This window comes from Lepisosteus oculatus, chromosome 11 (genome assembly GCF_040954835.1).
Source record: "Lepisosteus oculatus isolate fLepOcu1 chromosome 11, fLepOcu1.hap2, whole genome shotgun sequence".
In the NCBI taxonomy this organism is placed as follows: Eukaryota; Metazoa; Chordata; class Actinopteri; order Semionotiformes; family Lepisosteidae; genus Lepisosteus; species Lepisosteus oculatus.
The window spans coordinates 28,855,468-28,880,794 of NC_090706.1; the positions used below are offsets into that span (position 1 = coordinate 28,855,468).

General features: G+C 48.6%; 2 protein-coding genes across 16 annotated transcripts in view; both read left to right on the forward strand.

Moving 5' to 3' along the window:
* ablim3 (actin binding LIM protein family, member 3) overlaps positions 1 to 9,253 on the forward strand; it is a 118,787-nt gene extending 109,534 nt beyond the window's left edge. For 12 of the 13 annotated variants that reach the window (XM_069196001.1, XM_069196003.1, XM_069195998.1 and 9 more), the window contains 4 exons: positions 1,806 to 1,835; positions 3,096 to 3,154; positions 3,521 to 3,581; positions 4,209 to 6,169. In XM_069196001.1, coding sequence (XP_069052102.1) covers positions 1,806 to 1,835; positions 3,096 to 3,154; positions 3,521 to 3,581; positions 4,209 to 4,303 — 245 coding nt within the window. In that variant the 3' untranslated portion in view covers positions 4,304 to 6,169. Of the gene's footprint in view, positions 1 to 1,805; positions 1,836 to 3,095; positions 3,155 to 3,520; positions 3,582 to 4,208; positions 6,181 to 6,520 lie in introns of those variants that run through there. The other variant, XM_069196011.1, reaches the window with a different exon arrangement.
* Positions 9,254 to 9,500: 247 nt separating this feature from the next.
* Positions 9,501 to 25,327, forward strand: part of afap1l1a (actin filament associated protein 1-like 1a) — a 41,412-nt gene continuing 25,585 nt past the window's right edge. The window contains exon 1 of one of the 3 annotated variants that reach the window (XM_069195994.1): positions 9,501 to 9,652. In XM_069195994.1, coding sequence (XP_069052095.1) covers positions 9,637 to 9,652 — 16 coding nt within the window. In that variant the 5' untranslated portion in view covers positions 9,501 to 9,636. Of the gene's footprint in view, positions 9,653 to 9,829; positions 9,918 to 12,034; positions 12,168 to 25,327 lie in introns of those variants that run through there. The other 2 variants (XM_069195997.1, XM_069195995.1) reach the window with 2 other exon arrangements.

Sequence of the window (25,327 nt, forward strand, 5' to 3'; positions counted from 1 at the left end):
CAGAGGCAGGGAGCGAGGCAGCGGCGCTGGGGAAGGGGGGAGCAGCCGAGAGGGGTGGCAGGTCAGAACGAGAGAGGGAAGCTGTTAACGACTTCCATTTATCTCCCAGATTTTGTGCTCTGATCTCTCCTGACGGTCCGACGCAGAGTAATTAAATCAAAATAACACTGCGGGGAAGGGAAGGAGAGGCTAGCTGAGCCCAGGTTTTGGCGTGGCCAAGCACAGTAAGCTGACGGGCACGGGCATTGAAAGTCAGACAGGACACTGCAAACCACGCTACAGAGGAGGACGTGCGGACAGGAAGGGCGAAAGGACGTGTTGTTTAAAAGCAGTGTGCCCTTTGACACTGCCTCCGGGTTGCGTCTTGCCGTGGAGGACCTGCAGCTTGGGCGTCTCCCCCTTGAAGCTGGTCGCGGCCTTCTTTCTAATGAGATCGCCCCGGGAAATCGCCAGGCGTCCGCGTCCACATCTCAAAGCTGCGCCGGTGCAGGCTGACGACGGATCTGCGCCGTTTCATCTTTTTTTGGGGGGGGGAAACTGCCCCGAGCGGAAGCAGAGTGCAGCGTGCACCTGGATCTTGGGTTTTCGTTTTTTTGGAACAAACGGAGATTCTCGTCTGGAATCTCTTATGAGGCTGATTTAGAGCCTCACGCCGGTCAATATCCCAGCAGGATGTACTGGCTGCAGATTCCAGCTTGTTGAGCAGGGGGGATTCTCCCAGAAAGTACAGACATGGCCCAAGTGCGGGGGCGGCACTGTGACAGCCCATGTTTTTTTTCTTTCAGACACAACTGTTATAGCAGCGGATCGCTTTGACTGTAAATGAATGGTGTTGATCATCCTGTTTTTTTTTATAACATCACTTTATTAACCCTTCACAATTTCTTGCATTAGAAGTTATCTTTTCGCATACCCCAGCTTGCTCTCCATGAGACACACAGATAGGGAGAGAGTCTGGGGTCAGAGCACAGTGTCGGCCATTGTACAGCGCCCCTGGAGCAGTTGGGGTTAAGGGCCTTGCTCAGGGGCCCAACAGACTAGGATTCCTCTGCCGGCTGCGGGATTTGAACCAGCAACCTTCCAGCCACAGGCACAGATCCTTAGCCACAGAGCCACCACTCTTTTAAACCCCTGACTCTGAAGTCATGCTCCCAGCTCCCACCTGTGAGACAGTGAGCGTGCAGATAGCAGGTTCCAGCAGGTCAACAGGACATCAACAGGACATCCATCCATCTGTCTCACCTGCTTCATCCCATTCAGGGTAGCAGGGGAGCCAGAGCCTATCCCAGCAAGCGAGGTGGGATACGCCCTGGATGGTACAAAAGCCCAGCAGAGGGCACACAGACAGGGCCCAATTAACCTACCAGCTTGTATTCGGACTGTGGGAGGAACGGAGAGAACATGTAAACTCCACACAGACAGCAACCCAGGAATCGTACCCAGGGCTCCAGTGCTGCAAGGCAGCAATGCGAACCAAAGCACTACTATGCTGCTAAATGGGACATGTCACCTAAGATTTAATTTGCATTGACATAGTTACTTATTTTTTATTCCTGTGGGATTAAGAAAAAGACAATTATGCTGAAATTTATCATTAGCACTGTTCGTCCTTTCTGCTATGGATACAGATACTTCCAGTTTACATTCCACCCAATGCTCTTAAGATAATTGAGTTAACGAGTCTCTTAATTGTTTAATGCTTCCCAGTCCTATGGCCTGACAGTGACTCTGGGTCCTGGGGGGTGTGATCAGGGGACATATTGCCAGATCAGGGGTTAATCTTGTTCTTTTTTCTTTCATTTCAGCTCCTCGGTCCCACTACACGGTGGACAATGGTGAGTGTCTCACTTCCTGCGCAATCTTGTAATCTGTTTTTTTTCTTATTTGCTCATTTGCGGTGTTAAAAGAGCCGCAGTGTTTCATCAGTACTAGGTTTTACAGAGGGCCAGATTCGTTGGTACGCTAGGAGTCTTAAATTGTTTCAAGCAAACAGGTCCCGATCCATTCGGCTCCTGTGTGGCAGCGCAGGTTGATCTAACTGTGCCGTTTCATTTGCAGAATCAAAAACAGAGAGGGCAGCGCAGGCCAGTGTCTCGCTTCCTATGCATTATTAAAAGGAGATCAGTACAGAATGCCTAAGCTTACTCTTGGATTAAAATAAGAGGCACAGAGTCACGACTGAAAGGAAATGTAAATGTAGATATTTTTCGAACAACCTTTCATCAGAGGGAGCTATCAGACCAATCTCTGGGCGATGTTGGCAATGCAACTAAGGTTTTCAAGTTCCGTTGTCTGTGCCGATGGCGCCCCCTGCTGCCAGATAGTCGCTCAGCGCTTCTCCTCTCACAGTTTCAGAAACATCCCAGCAACACAAACGAGTGCCTTAAACAGTGCCTTTGAAAGCTAGCTGCGGCGCCAGGATTAATTTAGGATTAAACTGCAGACTCATGATTTTTTATATGGCAGGGTGCTGAAGAATCATAAGGAGGGAATATTGCCTCGGAATAGGATGGGATGGCTCCTTAGTTCCTAGGGAGGATGTATTTTTTCCTAGCACTGTCTCCCTGTAGGATTTCTAGGAACAGTGCCAGTCAGACATTGGGAATGGGATTGAACAAGAAGCCCACTGATACCCATTGGAGAGTTGCTAGTTTTGCAGGCCCTGACTTCATCATCATCATCATCATCAGTGTTTTTACAGTTTATCTTGTCAAAGCCTTAATCCTTGGCAATTTACAGTTTATGTATTTAAAAACGATACTCATTTATTGCTACCTGTGCACTGTACATGTATAAAATAACCTAAGGCAGCCTCACAAAGAACTGAGCTCATGCATTCGTGGAGCACTTTGAGGTAGACACACAGATGTATGTAATGGGCAGTCACAGGACACAGGTTTGCTGGGGAAAAAAACTACTGGGAATAAAACAACTACAATAAAACAACTGGTAACAGTTAGAAGTTGTTACATCGTGGTTAGAATTGTTTTAACATCTATTCTAAACTCCAGCGGTGAAGCTTTGAAGTCTGTCGGCTTGGATTCGGCGCGTGGGAGTTGTTTTTTAATTCCAAGGCTTTTGTGTGTTCGTTCCAGACTCCTTCATTTCCAAATCCGCCTCCTTGCCCGGCTACGGCAGAAACGGCCTGCACAGGGTAAGACTTACCGGAGTATCTCCGGCAGAGACTTCCTCTGGGACCCAGGAGGCCAGCGAGGGCGGCGCCCCCGGTCAAGTACCACACAATGCGCCCCAACCTTCAGAGTTATTCCTCCAGAGACCCCTTTCTCTAGCAGCCGCTAAAAAATAGCACGTTAAAAAAATAAAGCTGATTGATTGTCCTGCGGCTGTCTCAGTGTGAATGAAAAGGAAAGGAACAGGGTTCCTGCCGAGCAGCTACAGGACCTCTGCCTTTCTGTTCAGGCTGAAGTAAGATGTGTGCCACACAGGCAGTGCAGGGTTTCTCGTCCCCTTGCCCTGGGAGATTTTCCGACAGAAACATCTGCTGTCTCTTGTTTTTCAGCCCCAGAGCGCTGACTACTTCCAGTACGACAGCAGCAACGCAGTGAACTGGGGAATCAGAGGTAAAGGCTTGTTTTGGGGGATAAGGCAGATGAGAGAAGGGTTATCGGGCTGAATATCAGCACGTCCTGTTTCCTGAAGATAAACTCTAAACGTCTGAAGGCACGGTATAAAACCCAACAAGGCAGGCAGAATAAAAGGAGTCATTTTTGTGCTTTTTATTCAGTCCTTGGCTTGTGAAATGAGCTCGTATCCATTCAGAGTGGGAAAATAAGGTGCAGCAAAAGGTGTGTAAAATAGTTACCCTGTTCCAACAGGTATCAAAGTCATTCAGCTATTTAGTTAATCTTCTTTTATGACAACATTGCTAAGTTATAACGAGAAATATATGAGAATATATGAGAAATATCCCAGCTGCCACTCTCTCGTCCATGAATGCAAGCCCTCATCTCGGTATTCATCCTTACAACGAGGCAGCCTGGCTTGTACAGTTGGAACCAGATGTGATGTTGAGCAAGAAAGAAGTTCCATCACAACACGTTTACCTGTTGTTATCTTTTAACCTCCCGCAGTTTTATATGAATTATGGCCTTAGTCCGGCAAAGTGAAACACAGATTCCATCACCATTGCTGGGAGTTAAGCTTGAAGTCAACTTTTTTTTTTCTTTGTGCTTGTGTCTCCCCCACAGAATACAAGGTAAGACAGTGTGCTTGGAAGAGGAGCCAATCCACTTGCAAAAAGACAGACGTCTGCCACCTGCCGGCCTCTCGAGACACCGTTTAAAGACCTTTCAGCAGGGCTTGACCTACACTTTGCCCATTCTTATTCTCGTTTGTCATTGCTGTGTGAGCAGCAGTGGACTCATCTTTCACTCATTTTGTTCTTGGTGTCTTGAAGCACTTTTTTAACCTCATTCACAGTAAAAAACACTTCAGAGCAGAGAGCTGTGACTGAGATTGTACAATCATTTCTAACTAAATTAGCCAAATGTAAATTCAAGCTTGGGGACACCAAAGGTAAGGTCTGAGGATCTTGCGAGTACTGGTAGGAGCTCCACAGGCTGAAGAACACTTTCTACACTAAGCCCTGGGGATCTATTGACTGAAGGGCTACAAAATGCGGTTGTGTGTGTTTGTCTGATTTTTTAACATTTGTTGCTTAGTAATGACTAACACACGGCCCAGGGTCAGTAGGATCTGACACAGTGTCCAGTGTCACTAAAAGGCTACTTCCTACCCAGGGTCAGTAAGGGCTAATGCCCTGTCCAGGGTCAGTAAGAGCTGACACACTGCCCAGGGTCTTTAAGAGCTGACTCCCTGCTTAGGGTCAGTTAGGGTGCTCAGCATGAGTAATGGCTGCTACTGTCTTGTTGTCAAGCTCTAGTGACTTTAGGAACAGCACAGGGAAGAAGAGTAAATCCACACAGTCTGAGCAGTCAATCTTGGCGAGCATCTACAGTTTGTCTGGCTGTAAGAGTCACTCTGATGACTATCCAGATAAAGATGGGACAGGAAGACGTGTCAGGAATGGTCAATTAAAGTTATTTTTTTAAGTAACACTTAGTTTTTTGGTGCCAGCTTCAACATCAGTTTTAGCCAACAGCCTGAAAATGTAATTCATTCTCACCTTCCTTTTAATGAATCCAAATATTATTATTTCTTAAATGAACCTGAATATTTACCAGAAGTATTCATTCATGGCTGCTTATGTAACATAGTAATAGCTCGTACAATGGTGTCTCGCAGGTAACTATGGCTCTGTTGTACATGCAGTAAACAGTGTTTTCTGTAGAAGTCGGGGGTCAAACCTTAACTTGTTGAAATTAAAAAAAAAACAGCACAATGGGTAATACAATTAATCCTGTTCTTATATAGACCCTTTCAGACATATGAGACATGAAATGGAGATTCTGCCTATGATCTTTAAAACCCAGGGCATTTCTCAAAAAGAGTAGGAATGTTACCCTGGCGTCCCGGCCAAATTTCACCCTGGCCTTTACCAATCATGGCCTCCTTATAATCCCCATCTCTGAACTGGCTTCATCACTCTGTTCTCCTCCCCACTGATAGCTGGTGTGTGGTGAGGGTACTGGTGCACTATGGCTGCCGTCGCATTATCTAGGTGGGGCTGCACATTAGTGGTGGTGGAGGGGATCCCCATGACCTGTAGAGTGCTTTGAGTGGAGCGACCAGAAAAGTACTATTTAAGTGCAAGCAATTATTATTATTTCAATCCAGAGCATTCTCAAGGCACTTCACTTTACATATGCATGTAACAAAAGTCTAGCAAACACAAAATACAATGAAAACATATATAACGGGGAAATCAAAATAAATAGATAATTAAGTAACAGCCGTACAGAACACAGGTTCTAAGGCAAGATTTAAAAACTACAGAGAATGCATTTAAATATTTCATACAGAAGATGAACAGGTCTCACTGTTTACTAAACAGGATGTGATGAATAATAACCCCCTGCCTAGTAAGCAGTACATCTCTATACATTGTGTTAATTAGAGTGCCCAGAGGCCCGTGTTCATCTGTCCTCTGATCAGTGACCCTCCTGCCTTCCCTTGCAGATTTATCCCTACGAAACTTTAATAGTGACCACTAGGGGGCGCAACCGGCTGCCAAAGGATGTGGACAGAGCTAGGTTAGAGGTGAGTCCGGGTGTTCGCAGGTCCAACAGTAAGTGCTGCTTGTGGGGGTGGGGTTGGGGTGAGAAAACAGTTCTGATTAGGCCAGTGCTCACCATAACTCAGGATCCACATGTGCCAGTGCTGATATTTCTGAAGGAAGAAGGCTTAAGCCCTTCTCTCTTACTGGTACTGTTTGCACCATCCCACTGTTCAGCTTTAAGAACCCGATTATCTTGGTCAGACCCAGAGCGAGCTGTTTCTCGGAGGTTTGGCGGTTGGCGTCACAGAGCTTAATGACCTTTATGAGGTCCGTCTGTATGACTGCACACGGGCTAAACGTTGCTTTCTCCCTTGGCTTCAGCGACACTTGTCCCCCGAGGAGTTCTACCAGGTGTTCGGGATGAGCATCGTGGACTTTGACCGCCTGGCGCTGTGGAAGAGGAACGAGCTGAAGAAGCAGGCGAGACTGTTTTGATACCAGCGAGCGCCGACAGAGAGTGTCCCCGGGTTATTGGTGTCACGGCTGAAGAAAATGGAAACGCTGCATTTGGAATCGAAGCCAAACAGAGTTGGGCACAGCCCACCTAAAAGGCCCCCTTTGCAATTATATTATATAAAACATATTTTGCTTTCCTTTTACTCCTCAAAGTGACTGTGATTTCTGCCTGCGTCATTACCCATTAGCATCTGTGTTGAACGCTCATTACAGTTCGAAACTGGTCAGGCTGGGCCTCATTAAATCCTAACTTTGCAACAGCCGACACAAATGACAGAAATGTTGGCATTGTATCTGAAAGACTCTAGGAGAACAATGCCGAGTGAAAATCCTGCACATTTTCTGTACAACAAAACTTTAAAAACACTTAAGCTGAAATTGGAGGCGTTTCTCCAGCTCCCTTTAATTGCAATGAGGCTCAAAGTCGAAATAATTCCATGACTGTTTCAACAGCGTACTCTTAAAGAAAGCTGAAATAGACTTGTTACTGTTAAACTGTTTCTCTCTGGAGCTTGTAACTTCCATAGATTCAAAGCACGGAGTTCCGTTTTAGTGTGCAATCATGCGTTTTCCTAAAGACGTAAAACCAAAGTAAGATAAGGAGTTCTGTATGCGAGATGAAAAAAGTTGTGCTCGCACAGATCAAGATGTGTCCAAACTCTGTTTGGCAAATTGCATGGAGAGAAGTGCATTGCTTATCTTCTCAGACTGCAGTGCGGAGCTTAAGCACTGAATGTTATTTCCTTTGCAGACAAACTGAAGTGAACTCTGTTATTTGTTTTTCTGAAGAATGTATTTGAAGTTTTAGACAACTGTAGGGTGTGAACGACAGTACAGATGAGATGGTGGAACACTGCTGCTTTGCGACCACCCCTAGGTCACAGAGCTCTGGGAAGACCAATCCTCCACTGCAGGCGCAGGTGGTGCCACGTACTTACATGGTAAAATATCCACGCGTCCCAGGCTCAGAAAAACACCTGAAAGAGGGCTGGGTCGCTTTTCAGTAGAGCAGCAATCCCTGGGCTTCAGGGGAGGGTGGTTAAATGAAAAAAGAAGACTTTATTTAGGGGTCCAGGCTTTGAACAACATAGCATAAAAATAACCAAATTTTCATAGTTTCTCTTCGGGCTGTTTAACACTGACAGATGTTTCTTAAGTCAGCCAGAACGTTGCCAGTGCAAATCAGGCTGTATTGACTTGCGGTCCTCTGAACAGTTGGTGTGCACTGAGTAGGGCAGTGTGCGTTCATGATGGGATTTCAGTGGGTGGCCCTCTCTGGTTGTGTAGAACCACAGTCCTGCGGGTATATACCGCTGGTCACTCTGCAATCATCAGCTCGTAAGGACGCACTAGAGATTGGATCGCTGCATTAAATGCATCAGTTCGTTAAGCCAGGAGAGCCCAACTGTGCTCCTTGAGAGCTGTAGGACGGTGATATTTTCATGGAAGAGCGGATGGATAAATGAATGGATCAGTTTATGGGGGGGGTGAATGGATGAGAGGGTAGATGGGCGGATGAATGAATGGATGAATGGGTAGATGAATGGATGAGTGGATAGATAGATGGGTGGATGAATGGGTCCACGAGCGGATGAATGAATGGATGAGTGGATAAATGATTGGATGATTGGGTAGATGAATGGATGATTGGGTAGATGGGTGAGTGTTGAGTGAAGTACTTAACTGCCTAAGTGGTCACAATGAAAGTGTTCTCAGGTGCAAGGAGGAATGAGTTTAGTGCCTTTGAACCTTCCAATCAATTAATAACAGGACTTGACCCTTAATTGTTTACTCCACCTAACTGCTCAAAACCATTTGGTTGATTACCGATTACCTGAAGCCAAGATAGGACTGGGACTCCCCAGGTTGCCTGCCCCTGGTTTAGGGTTACCCAGAAAACCTGTGGTTCCCCAGGTCCAGAATCGGTCACCCCTGATGGATTTCCTTTTTCATTCTCTGTGCTTTGTTTCACTCCTATGCCGAATCAACACCTTGCACCGATGAACACCTGGGGGCATGGTGTGATGGGTGCGGGGTTTATGATGCACAATGTGAAGTCACTGCCCAAAGGGACACTGCAGTAACGAAGTGTCTAAGTAAGTCAGCACAAGCTGTGCTGTAACACATAAAGCCCATAGCTTACATAGCTTTAATGTGCTAGTCCATCAGTGGAACAGCCCTCCAGCCCTGAGTTAGACTTCACTGCTGTAGGAATATTAGGAACATTATTTTGCAAATGAATGTTTATCGTACAGTACATTTACCACGTAAACTGACACATTTCTAGACAGTTCCACCTGCAATATTAACCTGCCTTTTTCTCATGACGCGCACGGCCAGCGGTGTCTGTGGAAGGCAGAGTGTCCTGGAGTGTTACCTAACCTAACCAAGTGTCCAATGACCAAGCTACTTACCAGAGTAGTGTCTCTGTACTAAAGAAGTTAGTTACTACAAAATGGTATTTTTGAATTGTACATTTTTTTCTGTTTTCTTTTTGTAACTGTATACAACAACCTAACCGCTTTATTTAACTGTCAGTACTGTATCAACAAATGATGTATATCTTATATTTAAATAAAATGCTGTTTTCATGTGTAACAGCGTTTCAGAGGTGTTATTTTAAAAAGCAACGCCAAGCAAACGTTTCAATTATAACGCTTGCAAAAGCCTTGATCTTTTTTTTTTACCTATGTCTAATAACAGCCAGTTCCGCAAAATATTCGAGCGGATTACCTTACTGAAACCACAGGCAAAGGGAAAATTAAGTTCTCCTGTCGTTTGTAACACTTTGCGGATGGGTAAGAAGTTGGCACTAGGACCCGGCGGAGAAAGACTGAGGAAGTAGGAACTACTGGAAGTTCATTGACTGTATCAAACGGCATCTGTCATTAAACGGGACGCGGGACCTGCTGCACTCTATCATGAACTCCGGACAAAACTTTGGTAGTCTCTCCAGTTAAGGGGAAAATACACCAGCCGACATGGAGAGTAGCAACTGTAAGTAACCAAAAACACTGCGTGTTTTCTGCCTTTTTTCCCCCTAAACTTGTTGCTTCAAATTCTGTAGCAGCTTGCCTTTCTTGTTTGTTTTTTCATTATCCTTTACCAAAAAATCTTGGAAACGCTCCGTTGTTTATAACGATGTTGACGCAGTTTTAAAAATTCCGCTCGGGAGCGACAGGTGACGAGACAGTCGTTGTCCAGGATTGTGTTGGAGGTTGTGTCTCCCTGCCTTCCTGCGCCGGTCGCTACACGGCTTGGGGTACGTTTGACAACACCGTCTGCTGGAAATGTTTTCGGCAGTACCGCTGTAGAAACGACGAATTCGGGCAGACCCGTCCGGGCCGGCTGTAGGCGAGTCCCAGGTGTGGGTCGCTGACGGAGGGACTTGGAATTGGGAAGCGCGACTCGTAGCAGCACCTGTGAGCGACGGACGGGCGAGTCCGCTCGCAGCGCGCTGCTGTCGCAGGTGACCGGACCTGCCGCGGGACTTGAACGCGTGTGTGGCTGCGCCGAGTGCGTGCGAGTTGCCTCATAGTAATCATAACGGTAACGAAGTTTCTGTAGTAAAACAAAAGGGTCTCTAAAGTCTGCACTCGGGTTAATGCCGGCTATCCCTTTGCTTGTAGTGAACTAGGGCTCGCCTTTCTGTCAAATTTCCACCTTTATTTGAACTCCCATTGCGGCATGGTAGCGGGCCGGCTGCTCCGGCGAGTTGAGTCGCGGAGGCGAGACGCCCCACGAACGAAGCGTCAGAGCCGAGCGCTGAGCCGCTCAGGGCGAGATGATGCAAACTGCTGACCGGCCCCTGCAACGCGCTCCGGGCGCTAACAACGGGCCGGATCTTGGCGCTGTCCCCACGGCCACTGCCAGCGCCTAAAACATCGCCCCGATGAAACCGCAGCAGCCCGTTGCTGCCTCGTGTGAAACTGTGCCTCTTTTTGTGTTAACTTCAGTGCTCTCTCGGATTTGCGAGCAGATTTTCGTGCTCATTAAAACTGTGCGGAGGGCCTGGGCGAGGAGCGTCCCGCGGTTCAGAAAGATCAGTTTGCGTGCAGTGACACTTGACAGGGAGCTTTGAAGCCTTGTTTATAATAAGCGGAGCTTGACTTTATAAGGTAAGGATCTCTCCCTTGAGCGACGCGCAGTTCGGGGGCCTGTAGCTTTAAGATCCCCTCTCAATCTCATTGTTGTATCAATGCCTGGCTCCGTGTGATGGCTGTTTTATTTTAACTTTGGCAGGGATCGCCGCCGTGGGCGGGAGGTCCTGTATCAATTTTCCTGCCCTCACACGGATGCGCTGAATCTGAAGGCTTTTTTTCCTGAAACGGGGAGCCTACAGCATCTGACGTGTTTAAAATGTAACAACCTGCCACAACACCACCCCCCTCCATATCCCACCCCCATGAAACCAGATCTCCCTGGCAATCCAGTAAAAAAAAAAGAGAATAAATCTGTAATGGACAGTTAAAAGGGATTAAGACTGAACTGGGGAAGAAAGGGATATTCCCCTTTGTGTCTCATTGTTTGATATTTTATCTGCACTGATGGATTTCCTTGGCCAATCTCAAGAACGGGTGGCCTCCCGTTCTCCATTGTGTTGTGAACCGGAGACTCGACGAACAGACTTTCCTTCGGAGGTGTCTGCACCCCCTGGGCTGCGTTAAGACGGGCCTTGCCGGCTCCGGGGCCTCGCGGGTTCGCCCTGGAAACCCACGAGGCGAGCCGGCTCTTCTTTCCTTCCTTCTTTTCTCCTGAGCGCCACCGAGAGTCCGCCTGGGTTTCTTTCTGCCGGCCTTCTGCCTCTCGGCTTCTCTGCGAATCGCGGGAGAAGATGGCCACGAACTTCATCCGCCCCAGAGCAGGGAAAGCAACCTGGAACAAACAAACAAAAAAAAGAGAGAGGGCCAGATGTGGGATGATCGAGAGAATGAAGGGAGTTGAAAGAGAGACAGACACAGAGCTACAGGACAGGTTTTCTGAAGACCTGCGCAGGGTAGTTCCTCCCTCTAGCCTGGTGATTAATAGGACCTCACTGGAGACGGCTCTGTGTTCCTGCTCCCTCTCCTCTCCAGAAACGGGACCTCCTGGTGTGACTCAGTAGTCTGTGGGAAGCGGAGCTCTGCGCTGATGCGGCCGGCCTGTCGGGCTGCCAGCGTGACTCCGCACTCACAGGATGGGTGGGGACGGCTAGGAGGGCAGCGGAGTTTCCACAGCCGCGCGGCCTAGCAGGGCGGGGCGCGCGCTCTGAGAGTCGCAGACCGATCCACTGACCCACAAACCCCCTCCCCCTCCCTTCCTCCCCCCCCCCGGCTCCCTGGAGGCCTCAGACTGGAGCTGGGGACTCTGCGACCGCTTCCTCAGCTCCGGCGAGCACCATCTCCTTCCCCTTCCCTTTCCCCGTCCCCTGCCGGAGCAGCAGGTGAAGGCCGGGGCCTCGCAGGCCTGTTTCCGCCCCCATCGCCCCTCTTGGCTTCATCCGCCATCCGCTGGAAGTCCTTCCTTCAGCCAGGTCTGTTCCCCTCCGTGCAGCCCAGATTCGCCAGGAAAAAATAAGAATCAGAGATCTGTTTATTTTTAACCTCCCCCTGTCTGCTTTTAGTAACCGGACGGCCGTGCTGTTGTTATATATATATATTTTCTTTACACGCCGGTTCCTGTTTAGATGAAGTTAGCCGAGGGCGGAGACAGTCATCGCCCCAGGATCGCAGCTAGAGGTACAGAACTCAACGGCGAGCACGGGAGATCCGCGCAGGGGGTGACTAAGAGAGACCGACAGACTGGGGGGTGATTGCTTCTCGTCTGTCGCCAGTCTCAAAACCGCACCGAACTGATACCTCGCCCAGCGCTATGTTAGCAGAATCTCTCTCTGTGTGGAAGCAGAACGTGGAGTTGAAAATCCCGCCCTGCTTGTCCCCTGATGCTCTGCTAGCGGCTCTGTGTTAGCTACAGTCAGGTAGCTCGGTGGGGCACCTTGTTTTGAAGTGTCATCCCCCGTCTCTAAAGCGTACAGTAGCTGTTTATCTTCCCAAGCAGCAACTCCCTCCAGGGTCTTCCAGCTTTGAGCCCTGATTTCTGCAGGTGGCTCAGAGTCGATCCATCTGGTATTGAGTTTTTTGGCAGAAGTGTTTTTTTTTTTATTTGGTAAGCCCCATTCCGTGAAGCAGGTTGTCAGTGGAATGTTTCTGAGTGGGGAAATGACATCACCAGTAAGTAGCCTGTGCCCATTCCAGGACGATCCGGAGCTATTCCCTTCCTTTGTGTTTCAGGATAACCATATTTCCTTCCTCAACGCCCAGCGGCAGATAACCACCAGCAACCTGATGCTGGAAACAATTGCTTATTATGCTGTGCTTCCCAGAGTTTGTTTTTATTAATAATAACAGTAAGAAGAATAGGACATTCTTCTAGAACGCCTTTAAAGGCAATCGTCTCAAAGTGCTTTGCAATACACAAAACACACATTTCGTACTTTGCTTTCGTTTGATCACAAAGCTGAATGCAAAGTGGGTGCAGGATCATCGTATATTAAAATAATCGATTTTCTGAAAAGTTATGTTTTGGGACTTAAAAGTGAAGTTGTGTGGCTGAGACCCAGGTTGATTTTGAGGTGGAGTTCCACAGCTTTGGGGTACAGCGACACGAGGCACCCATAGAGTGGAGATGCACAGTGGGGTCACACAGAAAACCCGAGTCAGCTGATCAAAGGTCATGTGGAGGGGAGTGAACAGACTGAATGTCAGCTAGATCCTGGGGAGATCAGGCATGTGGAGCTTTGAATATAAGCAGAAGGATCTCAAAATTAATTCAAAACCTGACAGGAAGCCAGTGCAGGGATTCCAGGATAGGAGTGATGTGATTTCTTGCACATGACCTGTTCTCAAGGCTAAGTTTTGACAACAACAGTCAATGAAAAAGTACTTTGGCTTTAAAGCATCTGATGTGGGCTTGTCTGTTACCTGGTTAGATGTTGAGTTCTGAACTTATTACAACTTATGTGTAGTTTTAGAAACCCATGTAAGCTGTGTAGAGCAATAATCCATTCTTGAAAAAACACAGACCACACAGAATGCAGCCTTGCAGTATTTCTCTGTGCATAGGTCTGCAGGCTGCAAAGGAACAAGCAGTGGTTAATTTAGGGCTGAAAGGCAGAAAAAAAGTGTTTTGTTTAATTTTTCATGTTGAGCCACTCCTGAGGGCTCAGCAGCTGAAATGTTGTTTTATTGTTGTAATGTCTTGCACATGAGGCTCAAAAGCCTGTCCACAATACAAGGAGGTGACATCATTAGTTTTCTGTAACTGATGGTACAAGCCTAACGGTATGAATGTTTTGTATTTAAATTTGATAAGACTGTGTTATCCAAGATCTTGCATACCTAGTGCAATTGGAGAGTACTGAGACGTCTGCCTCGGTATGAGATTTAGATCTGGACTGTGTGCACATGTTGGGTGGGTGAGTGTGAAGGGTGTGGGATGTGTTGAAGAAGAAATCTCTACAGAGGCCAGTCATGGGGATGCAACACTCCATTATTCTGATGGATTGAAATATGTTTATTGTTCCCTTCTGATAATCTTCGGGATTCCTAAGCATATGGAAAAGCTTAACATGGAACAAGTGATCTTTTGTCTTTTAAAGCCCTATCATAATGCAGAACTCAAGGCTTTATTTAATGCAAATCTGCGTCCGTGCCGTGTTGTGAAAAAGGTCTTGCTCGCTAGCCGCTGTGCAGGTCTTGTAGAATGCGCCGGTACCCAGCATGCCTCTGCCCTGTGAGATGAATAGAACTCCTGTCCGTGTCCTGATCAAACATTCAAACAAATTCCAACATTTGCATGCTGAGGGTGGCCGTATGTAGCATGTCCTGAACCCCGGACACGAGTGTGGGTTTGCACAAGTGATGGCAAACGATAGAGGTCAGCCCTTTTTGTAAAACAAAAAAAGCTTGGTTTTGAAAAAGTCAAATGACAGTCTTGGATCACACTGCTGTATTAGCTAATGGTTCGTGCTGAGAGGTGACGGGGAAGAGCTGCCTGTCAACAAGCTTTCCCAGCACTATCGGAGCCCCACAGAAGCAGCTACACAAACACACGGCCTGTTTGTTTAACAAGCCTGAGCGTGTCCGATAGGGATTCTCACGTGAAAGCCGGGCTGCCTCAGCTCGGCCGTGCCTGACTGTCACTGTGCTGTGCTCCTCTGCTGGAGGCATCCAGGATTGCTGAAGAACAGTACAGCTCAGAGGGAACAGGAGGCAGTTCTTTACTTAAAGAGTTGTCGGAGTGTGGAACAAGTGCCATGTTAAGAAACAGCTGGATGAGATCTTGGGATCAATGAACTACTAACGACCAAACGGTCGAAAGGTTACTAATGACAGGAGGGCACTCTTCTGTTCTTATGTGCAGACTAAGGGCACATGGTGTGCTCCAGGCTTGACGTGTGTCTTGTGTTTCCCTGAACTGGGGCAGAGGGATTAACAAGGACATCCGGGAGTGGAACGGGTTGTTTTAGCATTCCCGTTCCAGTTCTGGGCAAAGTCCACCGGGTTTGAGAGGCACCCCTTCCCCGGAGGCTGCTATATTCCAGGCTGTATCCAAGGGTTCTCACACAGACACAGCCTGCTGGTGCAGGACAGGGTCGAATTGAGCGCCGGGTTAGAGCAGGAAAACTCCTTCCACCCTCTCTGTTTCACAGTAGTCCAGTCGACATCTAACCGATAAGAGCCCGCTCAATGCAGCGATTGAAAGGGCTGGTTCGGTCACAGCCCCGCCGTGGAGGGGGCTGAGGAGTAAACTGGCTGACACAGAGGATTTAATTAAAGCTGTATGTGTTGAAAAGCAGTCTGGTTAACGCACCATCACCTCACTGCATTTTATCGTTTAGAATTTGCGGAGGGAGAGAGAGAGGTAGGAAATCCTTCTGGGAGCTGGTAATGTTTATTTTATCTCCACGAGCTTTTGTTTGCAAAAACAACAGCGCAAAACGAGGAGGCCATGCGATACAGCCCCCGCCTCCCCTGGAGGGTTTCGATGAGGTTTCCTCAGCTGCGGCTGTCGTGCGTCTAAGTTAAGGCTGTTACCTGCCTTGTCCTCCCCGCTCCCAGGTAGCAGCGCCACCCCGGCCCGATCGGGCCCCCCTCCTGGTTCCCGGAGCCGGAGCGTGCGCTGGGAACAGCCCGGAGGACCAGTGAGATGCTGGAGCGCTTTCAGACGACTCGCCAGCTGTGAGGTCCACAGCCCAGAGCTGTCCCAGATAAGCCGTACAAAGAACCTCTTATTTCTGCATTCAAAGACGGTGTCTGTGAATCCATAGCACAGAAAAAAACTCGGGAAAATGTTCTTAATTCGTCATAAGTCATCTATGATTTGTTCCTGAAATCGGGGGGTGATTTATTTTAGGATCACTGTAGCCTGTGACACCTTAGTTCCACACTCTCTCTGCTTAGGTCAGGCAACTCTCGTTTTGTCAGCGAGGTCTCTTCAAAAGGGGCTGAGCACAGTACGTGGAGTTTGCAAAAGATCATGGCGAAGTGTGAGAGCCCAACTGTGATTCACTGCGGCGCGTGCGAGTCTTTCATTTAAAAAATGAATATGGTTTAAGAGCCGTCTATAACAGTCTGGAGGGGCTGATTGTTGGAAACCGTGTGTTCAAGTTTAAAAGAGCAGCCTTGCTTCTATCTCAGAGGCACGGATCATGTAATTGAGGGCATTCGCCTGGTGTAATTGAACCAGGGAGCCAGGAATCCCAGCAGTCCCTGTTTATGTGGTGGGGAGGCCGAGCTCTAAAAATGCAGCACAGGAAACCGAGACAAAGCAGCTACTCTTCTGGGCCCAACAATAGCTGAGGGGGCTTTGCTCAGACTTGACTGTGGCCGGAGGGCCTTTTTTTTTTCTTTTTCCCTAAAAAAGAAACTTGAAGAAAATCAAGAGTTTCAGCGACGCATAGCTGCCTAATGAAATCATCGAGCCGGCAGTGGGGTTTTTATTTTAGATAAGCCATATGAATAACGAGTGGAGGGCTGAAGAGTGCCTTTGTCTGGGCGTGTTGAGTTACCCCTTTGACAGAGTTTGCAGGGGAAATCAAAAGCACTAAGATGGAGGGGTGCAGATCTGCACTGAAGCCCGAGCTGGACTGCAGGAGCCCGCCGTCCTCCTGCGGACCCCCATCGCAGCCGAGAGGGCCCACCTCCCTCCTGCGGACCCCCATCGCAGCCGAGAGGGCCCGCCGTCCTCCTGCGGACCCCCATCGCAGCCGAGAGGGCCCGCCGTCCTCCTGCGGACCCCCATCGCAGCCGAGAGGGCCCGCCGTCCTCCTGAGGACCCCCATCGCAGTCGAGAGGGCCCGCCGCCCTCCTGCGGACCCTGTGCTGGACTATATGTTGCATTTGTGCACTTCTTTGCACAAGAGGGTTGGAACGAGTGTGGAACGAGCACCCCAGACACTCCTGGCTTCTTTTCACGGGTTAAGCTGGATAAAGCCTGACAGAGATTCTTGGACAGATTCGCTAAATGGTCTGTCATCTTTCTGATGTTCTATTCTGTCCACACGTTTCTGCAGTGATCTCCCATTTAAAAACAACTCAGATCCCAGTATATACATTAGCACATCTGGGCAAGCTCGCAGGTCAGCATCAGGATTTGCCCCAGACAGTTAGGCTGATGAATTCATAGTTGACTTTATGCACTTTACGCCGGCCTCAGGAATTATGGCCACTGCTGGTGCTGTGTGACCTGGATACTGGGTGTTGATAGCAGGGCCGTTAATAAGTGGTAAATGCTTGAATAGTTGCAAGCAAGGTTCTTCTTGGGAAGAAATAAGGGGGGGCCTTGCCCTTTGATGTTGAGCGGGGGTGGGGGAGCCGGTGCCTCGGTTGCTGTGAAACTGGAGGCGGCAGGACTTCAAAGCCACCCCCGCCCCCAGTGGAAGTGGAGCTGGGCTTCAAAGCCAGTTAATGGACAAGCAGGTGAAGTGCAGCACGGAGCTCATCGGTCTCTCCCGTGCTCCGCTCAGATCTCTGACCTGCGAGGACCAGCTTCAATTACTGGCTGCTGCTGCAGCACGGGGAAATGAGCCACTCTCCCAGGCCTGACCGTCCCTCTGTGTGATTACGGCACGACCGGCCCAGGCAGCTCGTTAAAACCCTGTGTCACAAGATCTGTGAATTCAAACTGCGGCTTCCAAAGCTGCCTTCGACACTTCCCTAGTATCGAAACAAAAAAGGCCTCTGTGCATGTGCTGTCCGCCATTCCAAACTCTGCTTTCCCTTCTTCCCACTTTGGAGCTGCTGCAGGGAGGCAGAGGGTTGGGGAGGTTTGGGAGAGCTGGAGATCCAGTTCCTCCCCGGTGTGTCAGCCATCCTAAACCAAACAGCTCCTTCCTCTGCAGGGGAGGAGGACTTCCTTGCCTGTCTGTCTTCAGCAGCATGTCCCCTGTATTGTGCTTTTGTTCATGCCTGGAACTGAAAACGTTTGTCTAGTTCTGTTTTGATGGGCTTCCCAGACTCGTCCCACTTGTTGGCTGAGCTGCACTGTACGATTTCAGGTGCCAGGCTATTTAGAAGAAACCGGCTGTATCTGAGCGCAGTGGTGGCCACTGTGCGGAGGAGTGGTCAGGGCTCCTGGACGTGCACCTGGAGGTTTGTGGGTTCAAAACCTGGGTGCGGAGCTGTTGCTGTATCCCTAAACTAAGGCCATTGCTTGGGTCGCTCCAGGAAAATTCCCAGCTGCATAAATGGATACAAATGTTAGTCTGGGCAGAAGTGTTGGCCAGATTAATTATTAATAACGTCTTAACGGTCCTGTTTTTCCTGTTTCTAGTTTTGTCTGTGTGTGTGTGTGAGGCGATGGTATATGGTGCCATAAGGGTCTAGGCAAGAGTAAAAAATTAACTTATTTGAAAAAGATAAAAGAAAAAGGCATCAAATACACAGTCAAGAAAGATTCTGAGCTAGCCGACAGGCTATAGCAAAAAAAGAAACAAGACCAGATTTGACTCGGAGAAACAGCCATTAATTTAAATACAGAAACTGACCAGATTTTTTGCTGTGCAGGAGTTTTTTCCATATCCATTTTGCCTGTTAAAATGACTTAATTGTATAGCAGAAGTTTCCGTTACGTCTTGTCTTTAAAGCCTTGCACTGCTAGCGGAGGGGGTGGTTTAAAAGGGTAAAAGGTTTTAAATGGTGACAACCAGGATAAAACATGGTTATAGAATGTAGTTCAGGTGGGGAGCTGCGTCAGCATGCAAAGGAACAAGTAAAAGGTTTATTCCATGCTGAAAAGAGAGGAAAGAAAACAATGTTTTGGCTATGGAGCCTTTTTCAGGTGTAAGAAAGACAGGGCAGTCAGCAAAGATAATAGATCTGGGGAAAACACAAGCCAGGAGAGAGGAGGAGGCGGGAGCAGGGGGAGGCAGAGTGGCCAGTCAGGTGGTGCGAGGCCGAGAGAGGTGAGGAGAGGGGTGAAACTAAACCTACAAATGAACAGAGAGGATTGGAAGAAAACAATCTGTCGTTGAGAGAAGGGGGAAGTGTGAGCCAGGTTTCAGGATCATTTTAGTTTCTGATGTCTTTCTGCGATAGGAGTCAAGAAACCCTTTTGAGAAATCATCATTCGGAGAGATCATCATGGCCATCCGAGGTGAAATGAGAATCTATGGGTTTGCAGAAATCTTTCACCTTAACACCCCTAACATGTTCTCTGAAGCGGTCTCCCAGCGCTTTCTCATTTCACCTCTGACGGCCATGATCACACTGATCTCTCCATCTGCGTTCTTGAAGCACAGATGCCCCCTGCGGCAGCTCTCCAGTGCTCCTCCCCACTCCTCCCTCCCCTCTGCTCCGTCCGGATGACGGGCTCCAGCAGTGCTCGTCCCTGCGGCTTGGCGAGAGGTCGTGAGCGGAGAAGCGGGGGGGGGGGACGCCAGGTGCTCACGTCAGGCTTGCGTCTCCTGTCTCGCTCGCGCCATCCCCCATGGCAGCTCCCTCGCTCGGGTGACCCCTTGGGCTTGAGTCTGCAGACCAAAGTCCCAGCTCTTCCCTCTCTCCTCCCCCCTTTCCCGCCGCCAAGGTGGGCGGACGCAGGCTTCAGGGGCGGAGCTGGCCAGCAGGGATGTCCTCCTGGCGCGTCCCGGCGACTCGCCCTGCCTCATCCGGGGTGCTTGTCTTCCTTGAAGGAGGCAGATTCCATCTCCTCTTCTCCTGCTCTCCTCTGGAATACCTGCAGCGCGGTGCCAACCGCCGGCCTGGCGTTACTGCCCGACCCCAGGAGGCCTTCCCTGAGTCGCGCCAGTCTGGTGCATGCTAGGCCGCACGGCCCGTCTTCGTACCCTCGGGGACTAAAATATAAAGTGTTTCTACTGGAGTCCACCAGGGTTCCACATTGCTCCACTGTGATGCAGAATGCCAGCCTTAACCCCAGATATAGACCCCTGATATTGACGCCTCTTGTCCTCTTTGTCACCACACACTCATCATTCTACCGCCCCAGAAGGACTAAAGGTCAAATGTGTTTGTGAGGCCTGGGGCGTTCAGAAAACCGAACCCCATCTGGACATCTGAAATGTTTGGGGTGCTGGCCTGAATGCTGGCCGATGGGATGTCTTATCTTCCTCTGGGAGCAGGTGCCATCGGACATCTTGAATTATGAGAGTGGCTCCTATGGGGCTCCAGATTGACAGGGGGTTGACCTGCCTCATTCCAGAGTTTCTAAGAGGACAGGTGAAGTTTAAATCATTTAAACGTCACTGATGTGTTTTTGCTACTTTTACTTGTCTCTCTGCCCCATTCCTCAACCTGTGGAGCCCCGATCCAGTGCTCAGTGGCTGCTGTCCTGCAGGTTTTCTCAGTGTCCTTAAACCTCCAGCTCCTCGAGCACAACTTGTGCAATTAAGCAATGAATGAGTTCAACTAGGCAATTAAGGGCTCAGAGGGACAGAAAACCACAAATCCTCTGGCCCTCCAGGACTGGACTCTGGGAGTCCTATCCAGCCTCCTTGGTGTAGAGGCTTCCGTAGGAAAGGATTGATTGTTAAAGACACAGCTGAATGACACGATCATGATAAAAAAACTGCTCATTCCTGGTGTCTCAGCAAGAGAGTACATACAAACTCCACGTAGAAGGAGCTCCCGTCTGGGATCAAACCCAGGACCCAGGAGCTGGGAGGCAGTTCAATAAGCTGCAAATAACCAAAGGAGCAAGTGACCCCGCATGGCTCCTGGAGGGGCTTGTGCCTTCTGGGTTTATGTTACAACCTCAGTAGTCAATTAAACAATTCACCAGACTATTTTCTAATTATCAAATATGTGAGATATTTCTTAAGGTCTTTGGCTGTCGTAAACTGTAACACAGGACATCCACTGCGTTAAAGGTAGTTACCTATAAATCGCCTCAGAGCCTGGTTAGATGTTACAGTCAAGCAGCTAATGAAATAATTAGACCAACTACATGACTGAGAATGTGGTTGGAACAATAGCCAGCAGGCCCCACGCCCTGCAGGAGCCCAGTCTGAGACCCCTGTTAAACAGACTTGTCCGCTTCTGAGCACAGTGACGCTCGTTCAGAGCTTGATTTCGTTGCCTTTGCTCTTCTTCTGTTAAAAAAAAAATGACGATAATAAAGATTTACTAGCGGTCAGTGCGGTCGAATCTCTCAAGAAGCTACCTAGAGGTGCTGCTTCCAGAAGTCGTAGGTTCCAGGGGGGGTGGTGAGCTCTTCAAACACAAGCTCCTGGCAGCGTCCTCCTCCTCGGACTCTGGAGGAAGAGCAGTGAGCCGGAACAATAAGGTAGCGGATGAGAGGCGGCCGTTGGTTGCTAGGGAGGTGGAGGCAGAGACGCGAGCGCGGGCGGGCCCGCGGGGCGTGTGCCGCGGGTCTCACCGGTCCCCCTGGGAAGACGTTTGGAGCGGCTGCTCTGGAAGGGGGGGGCGGAGGAACAGGAAGCAGAAGGCCGCAGTGATAGGAGCTGTCGTCAGGGGAACAGGAAGACGCAGCTGTGGGCTGTATCCTCTACCCACACTGCTGCGGTGTCAGTGTCTGTCCTTCCACGGGGCTAGGAGGGGATGCTTTTCTGTTAAATACAGGAGCAAGCGCCTGGCCGTTTCTTGTATGGCCTTTCTCCTTCACGTCTGAAGTTTAGTTGCGCGGCCTGTGCGTAGTGTAAATAGTTACAGTAGTGTTCAACCCCCAGAAGCACAGAATACAGAAGGAAGCTCAGAATCTCGGGGGTCTTCGTTACAGTGCTGGTCTTTTCAATTCATCTGATCTAGTCCTATTAGAAATTTAAGAATTTTGTTCCATCAGCTTCAGATTTTTACCTAAAGTAGTAGTCTTATTGGAGAAGCACAAGAAAACTGGGTCTTTTCATGTGCTAGAATTTTTTCATGTTGCTAGAACTTTCTTTCTAGTGTCTGTACTGACTATGATATGAAAATCTGATATTTTAGACTTGGTGCCCGAGGAGCTGCCTTGAAATCAAGCCCTGAACCAAGCCTGTACTGTCTGTACTTTCCAAGATAAAGCCACGCGATATCTAAAGGCACACCCCTTCTTACAGTAATGACGGAGAGTTGCAGGAGAGCCTTTGAACGCATGACTGACAGGCTATACTGTAGGTTTGAGTACCTGCTGCAGACACTGCTGCTGTACCTAAAGTGATGTCCTTCACCCTATTTGCCCAGCTGTAGCGGGACCAGCAGTGCAGGGTGGGTAATGCAGCGTCCCGCCTGGGGGGGAGTCATCGGCTATCGGTCCTCTTAATGCTACACTAACCAGGATGAGCTCTGGCCAGGTGAGCCACTGAGGCTCTGGAATGGGACGTTGCTCTGTGGCGGATCTTGTGCTTTGCTATCACGCTGGCTTCTCCCTTCCGTGCATCGGATCCGCATCAAACCTTTCCCCTCTCCCTGCTTCACATCGAATTGCGTCTTGCTCCAGTATTTGCCTTGGGCTCACTGCTCTAACCGGTCTCACCCTGACTGTGGTGGTGGTGGGGTTTCCAGCCGTTGGTGCACTGTACTCGCCAGACACGGCATCCCACAGTAACTGGAACGCTAACTCTCGGAGCATGTCTGGAATTTCAGAGCTTTTTGTTGCTGTTGTTGGGGGTGTCACTTGGAATCCTGTTCTTGGTCTGCTGTGGTTAATCAATCTGTCACATGTTCGACCACAAACCAGAATGGACAGCCCCCCTGGGGGCTTAGGTAGAAAGATGGGAGTACTTGCTCGTAAACAGGTATTAAACAAAAGATCCTTTTCTTTACAGGAGAAATAAACCTTGCTCTGTGAAATGAGATGACTTTCTCATCAGGAATGAGCCTAATGTGGTTCTCCAACACTCCTGTTTTATTGTTTATAGTCTGAGTGATAACGCTGAAGCTGTCATTAGTCCTGGGGATCTCTGCTCTTTTTCTTCAACTCAATTGCATTTTTTAGTTCAGGAAGCAGGGGAAGCAGTCAGAAAGGCTAATGATTCTCAGGATATACACTGTAATTAACATGGAACATTGCATTTCAGGTGGACTTTGTTAAAACTGCAAGAATATTTTGTAATAAGATCGTATTAGATCACTGTGCACACTGTGGTTAAATTAGTTCAAAGAACAAGATTATTTCTTCTCCTGAAAGGGAATGTCTTCCACAGACAGGTCAAAGGAAATGAACTTCTTTATTGTTCAGTTGAGGAAACTAAGATGTTAGATGGGCTATACCAGTATTTAAAAGCTGCAAGGTATGAACAAAGTCAACACAGGTGGGGGTGCTTCTTAACCAACAGTGTAACTAAAACTTTAAGACACAGGTGAACATGAAAAGGGCGAGTAGGTGTGACTGCAGGAGGCACTTGTTTACACAAAGGGCTGTGGAAGAGTGGAACAAGCTGCCCAGCCATGTTGTTGAATCCAATAACCTGTGTTCTTTCAGAAACGAACTGTATGAGATCCTCCAGTCAGGACTCAAGGTATGTCTTTACACAAAGGGTTGTGGGTGTCTGGAGCATGCTGTCCAGCCATGATGCTGAAGACAATTCCATGGGGCTATTTAAGAAACAGCTGGAAAAGATTCTCAGATCAATAAGCTACAATCAAGCGGAGGTGATAAGTTGATCATCTGGAGCCAGATGGTCCTAATTTCATTTGCAACCTTTTTAACTGCTCATGAATAACTAGGCTCCGGTATCGGGTAGCATTAACATGACCAAACAATTCCACAAATCAAATACCAGCATGTAATCACTTAAGATAGGGTGCAAGAAGTCTCTCTATGTTCTGTCATTGTGGTTGTAGTGGTGGCAGCAGTGGGTTACAATCCCAGCCGAAGCAGCTCCACACCAACAGACGATTATGCGGGAGAGGTCAGAGGTCAATGTGTTGAGCTCCCACTGTAAAGTGAACATGGATGGCGTGTGGAGGGGAGGGGGTGATTTTGACTGCTCTCACTGGGGTCTTCCAGGATGGCTGGGTGGGGGGTGGATCAGGAGAAAGGCAGCAGGCAGAGGCCTTGGCGTTCCTCCGTATTCCCTCTGCAAGGCCCGCAAGTTCAAACAACTCTCCACAGGGGCCTGAATAATTTGCTTTAATTGGGGGTCGCGTGCTAGAATAACACGAGAACTCATCAGTCATCGGCCTCTTGGCGTGTTTTTTTTTTTCATTTGCAAAATTACGTTCAAGTAAAAAAATGCTGCTTCCATGCAGAATGTTTGAGTGAAAGCACATTGAGGATGAGCTTTGTGATTTTTTTTGTATATTTGATGAAAGAGTTGGAGTAGTATCTTCATCAAAACCTTAAATTACACGGTAATTAACATCGCTTAACCTGCAGTATCTTCAGTCTTTAATTACAAGGCGTTAAAGACTCTTAAAAAAGCCACGTCCTCTGTGTTTCGTTTCCATGGTAACTAACAGTGTTTGAGTTGCTGTGCTGTGGGTTTTCCAGCCTGCAGCTTGCAAAGGCCTGCTGTAGTGAACCCTCCTCTCTCTCCTTCAATCCAATCCCTGCGCTGAGCCAGGGAAGCTGTGAGTTCAGGGATCTGACTCCCTAGAGTCCTTTCCTCGTTCCTGGGGGGTCAGAGGAGTGATTGTGCTCTTCCCCTCCAGTAGTGCATTGTACTGTAAATCCCCCAGCATGTCACAATGAGGACAGCAACACCAAGCTCTGAATGGAACATACCCAAACACGGCAATGCTCAGTAGCTTGGCTTTGTCGTGCAGGGCCTGATGCAGATGCTTATGAAGAGGACAGTCTCTCTTAAGTGTGTTGGGAACATTAGGCAGCACCACTTTGCCAGCGTGTTCCTATTTCAGAACTTCTGGAATCAGCAGTCTGAGGGAGTGATCAAGACTGCAGGCTCCAGACTGCAGGGTTTTTGGGGTTCGAATCTCAAGTGGGATGCTGCTATTGTCTGCCTGAAGTGGGGTACTTAGCAAATGTACCATAAATGTGCCACCATTGTAAAACGTGAGTATCTGTTCTTGGGTTGAATAAAGGATAAAAAGCTGAAAACACCAGTCAGAGATGTATGCCTGGACAGGAGCTGCAATGTGCTGAGTCTTCCCAGGTATTTGACAAGTCAGATCCTGCATCCCATTGAGGCTGAGAGCTCATTCATTCCCTCTCTCTCTGTGTTCACAGATCAGCTCTGTCAGCAACAAATAAATCAATGCAAAGTCTTTTAAAAAGCCCTGC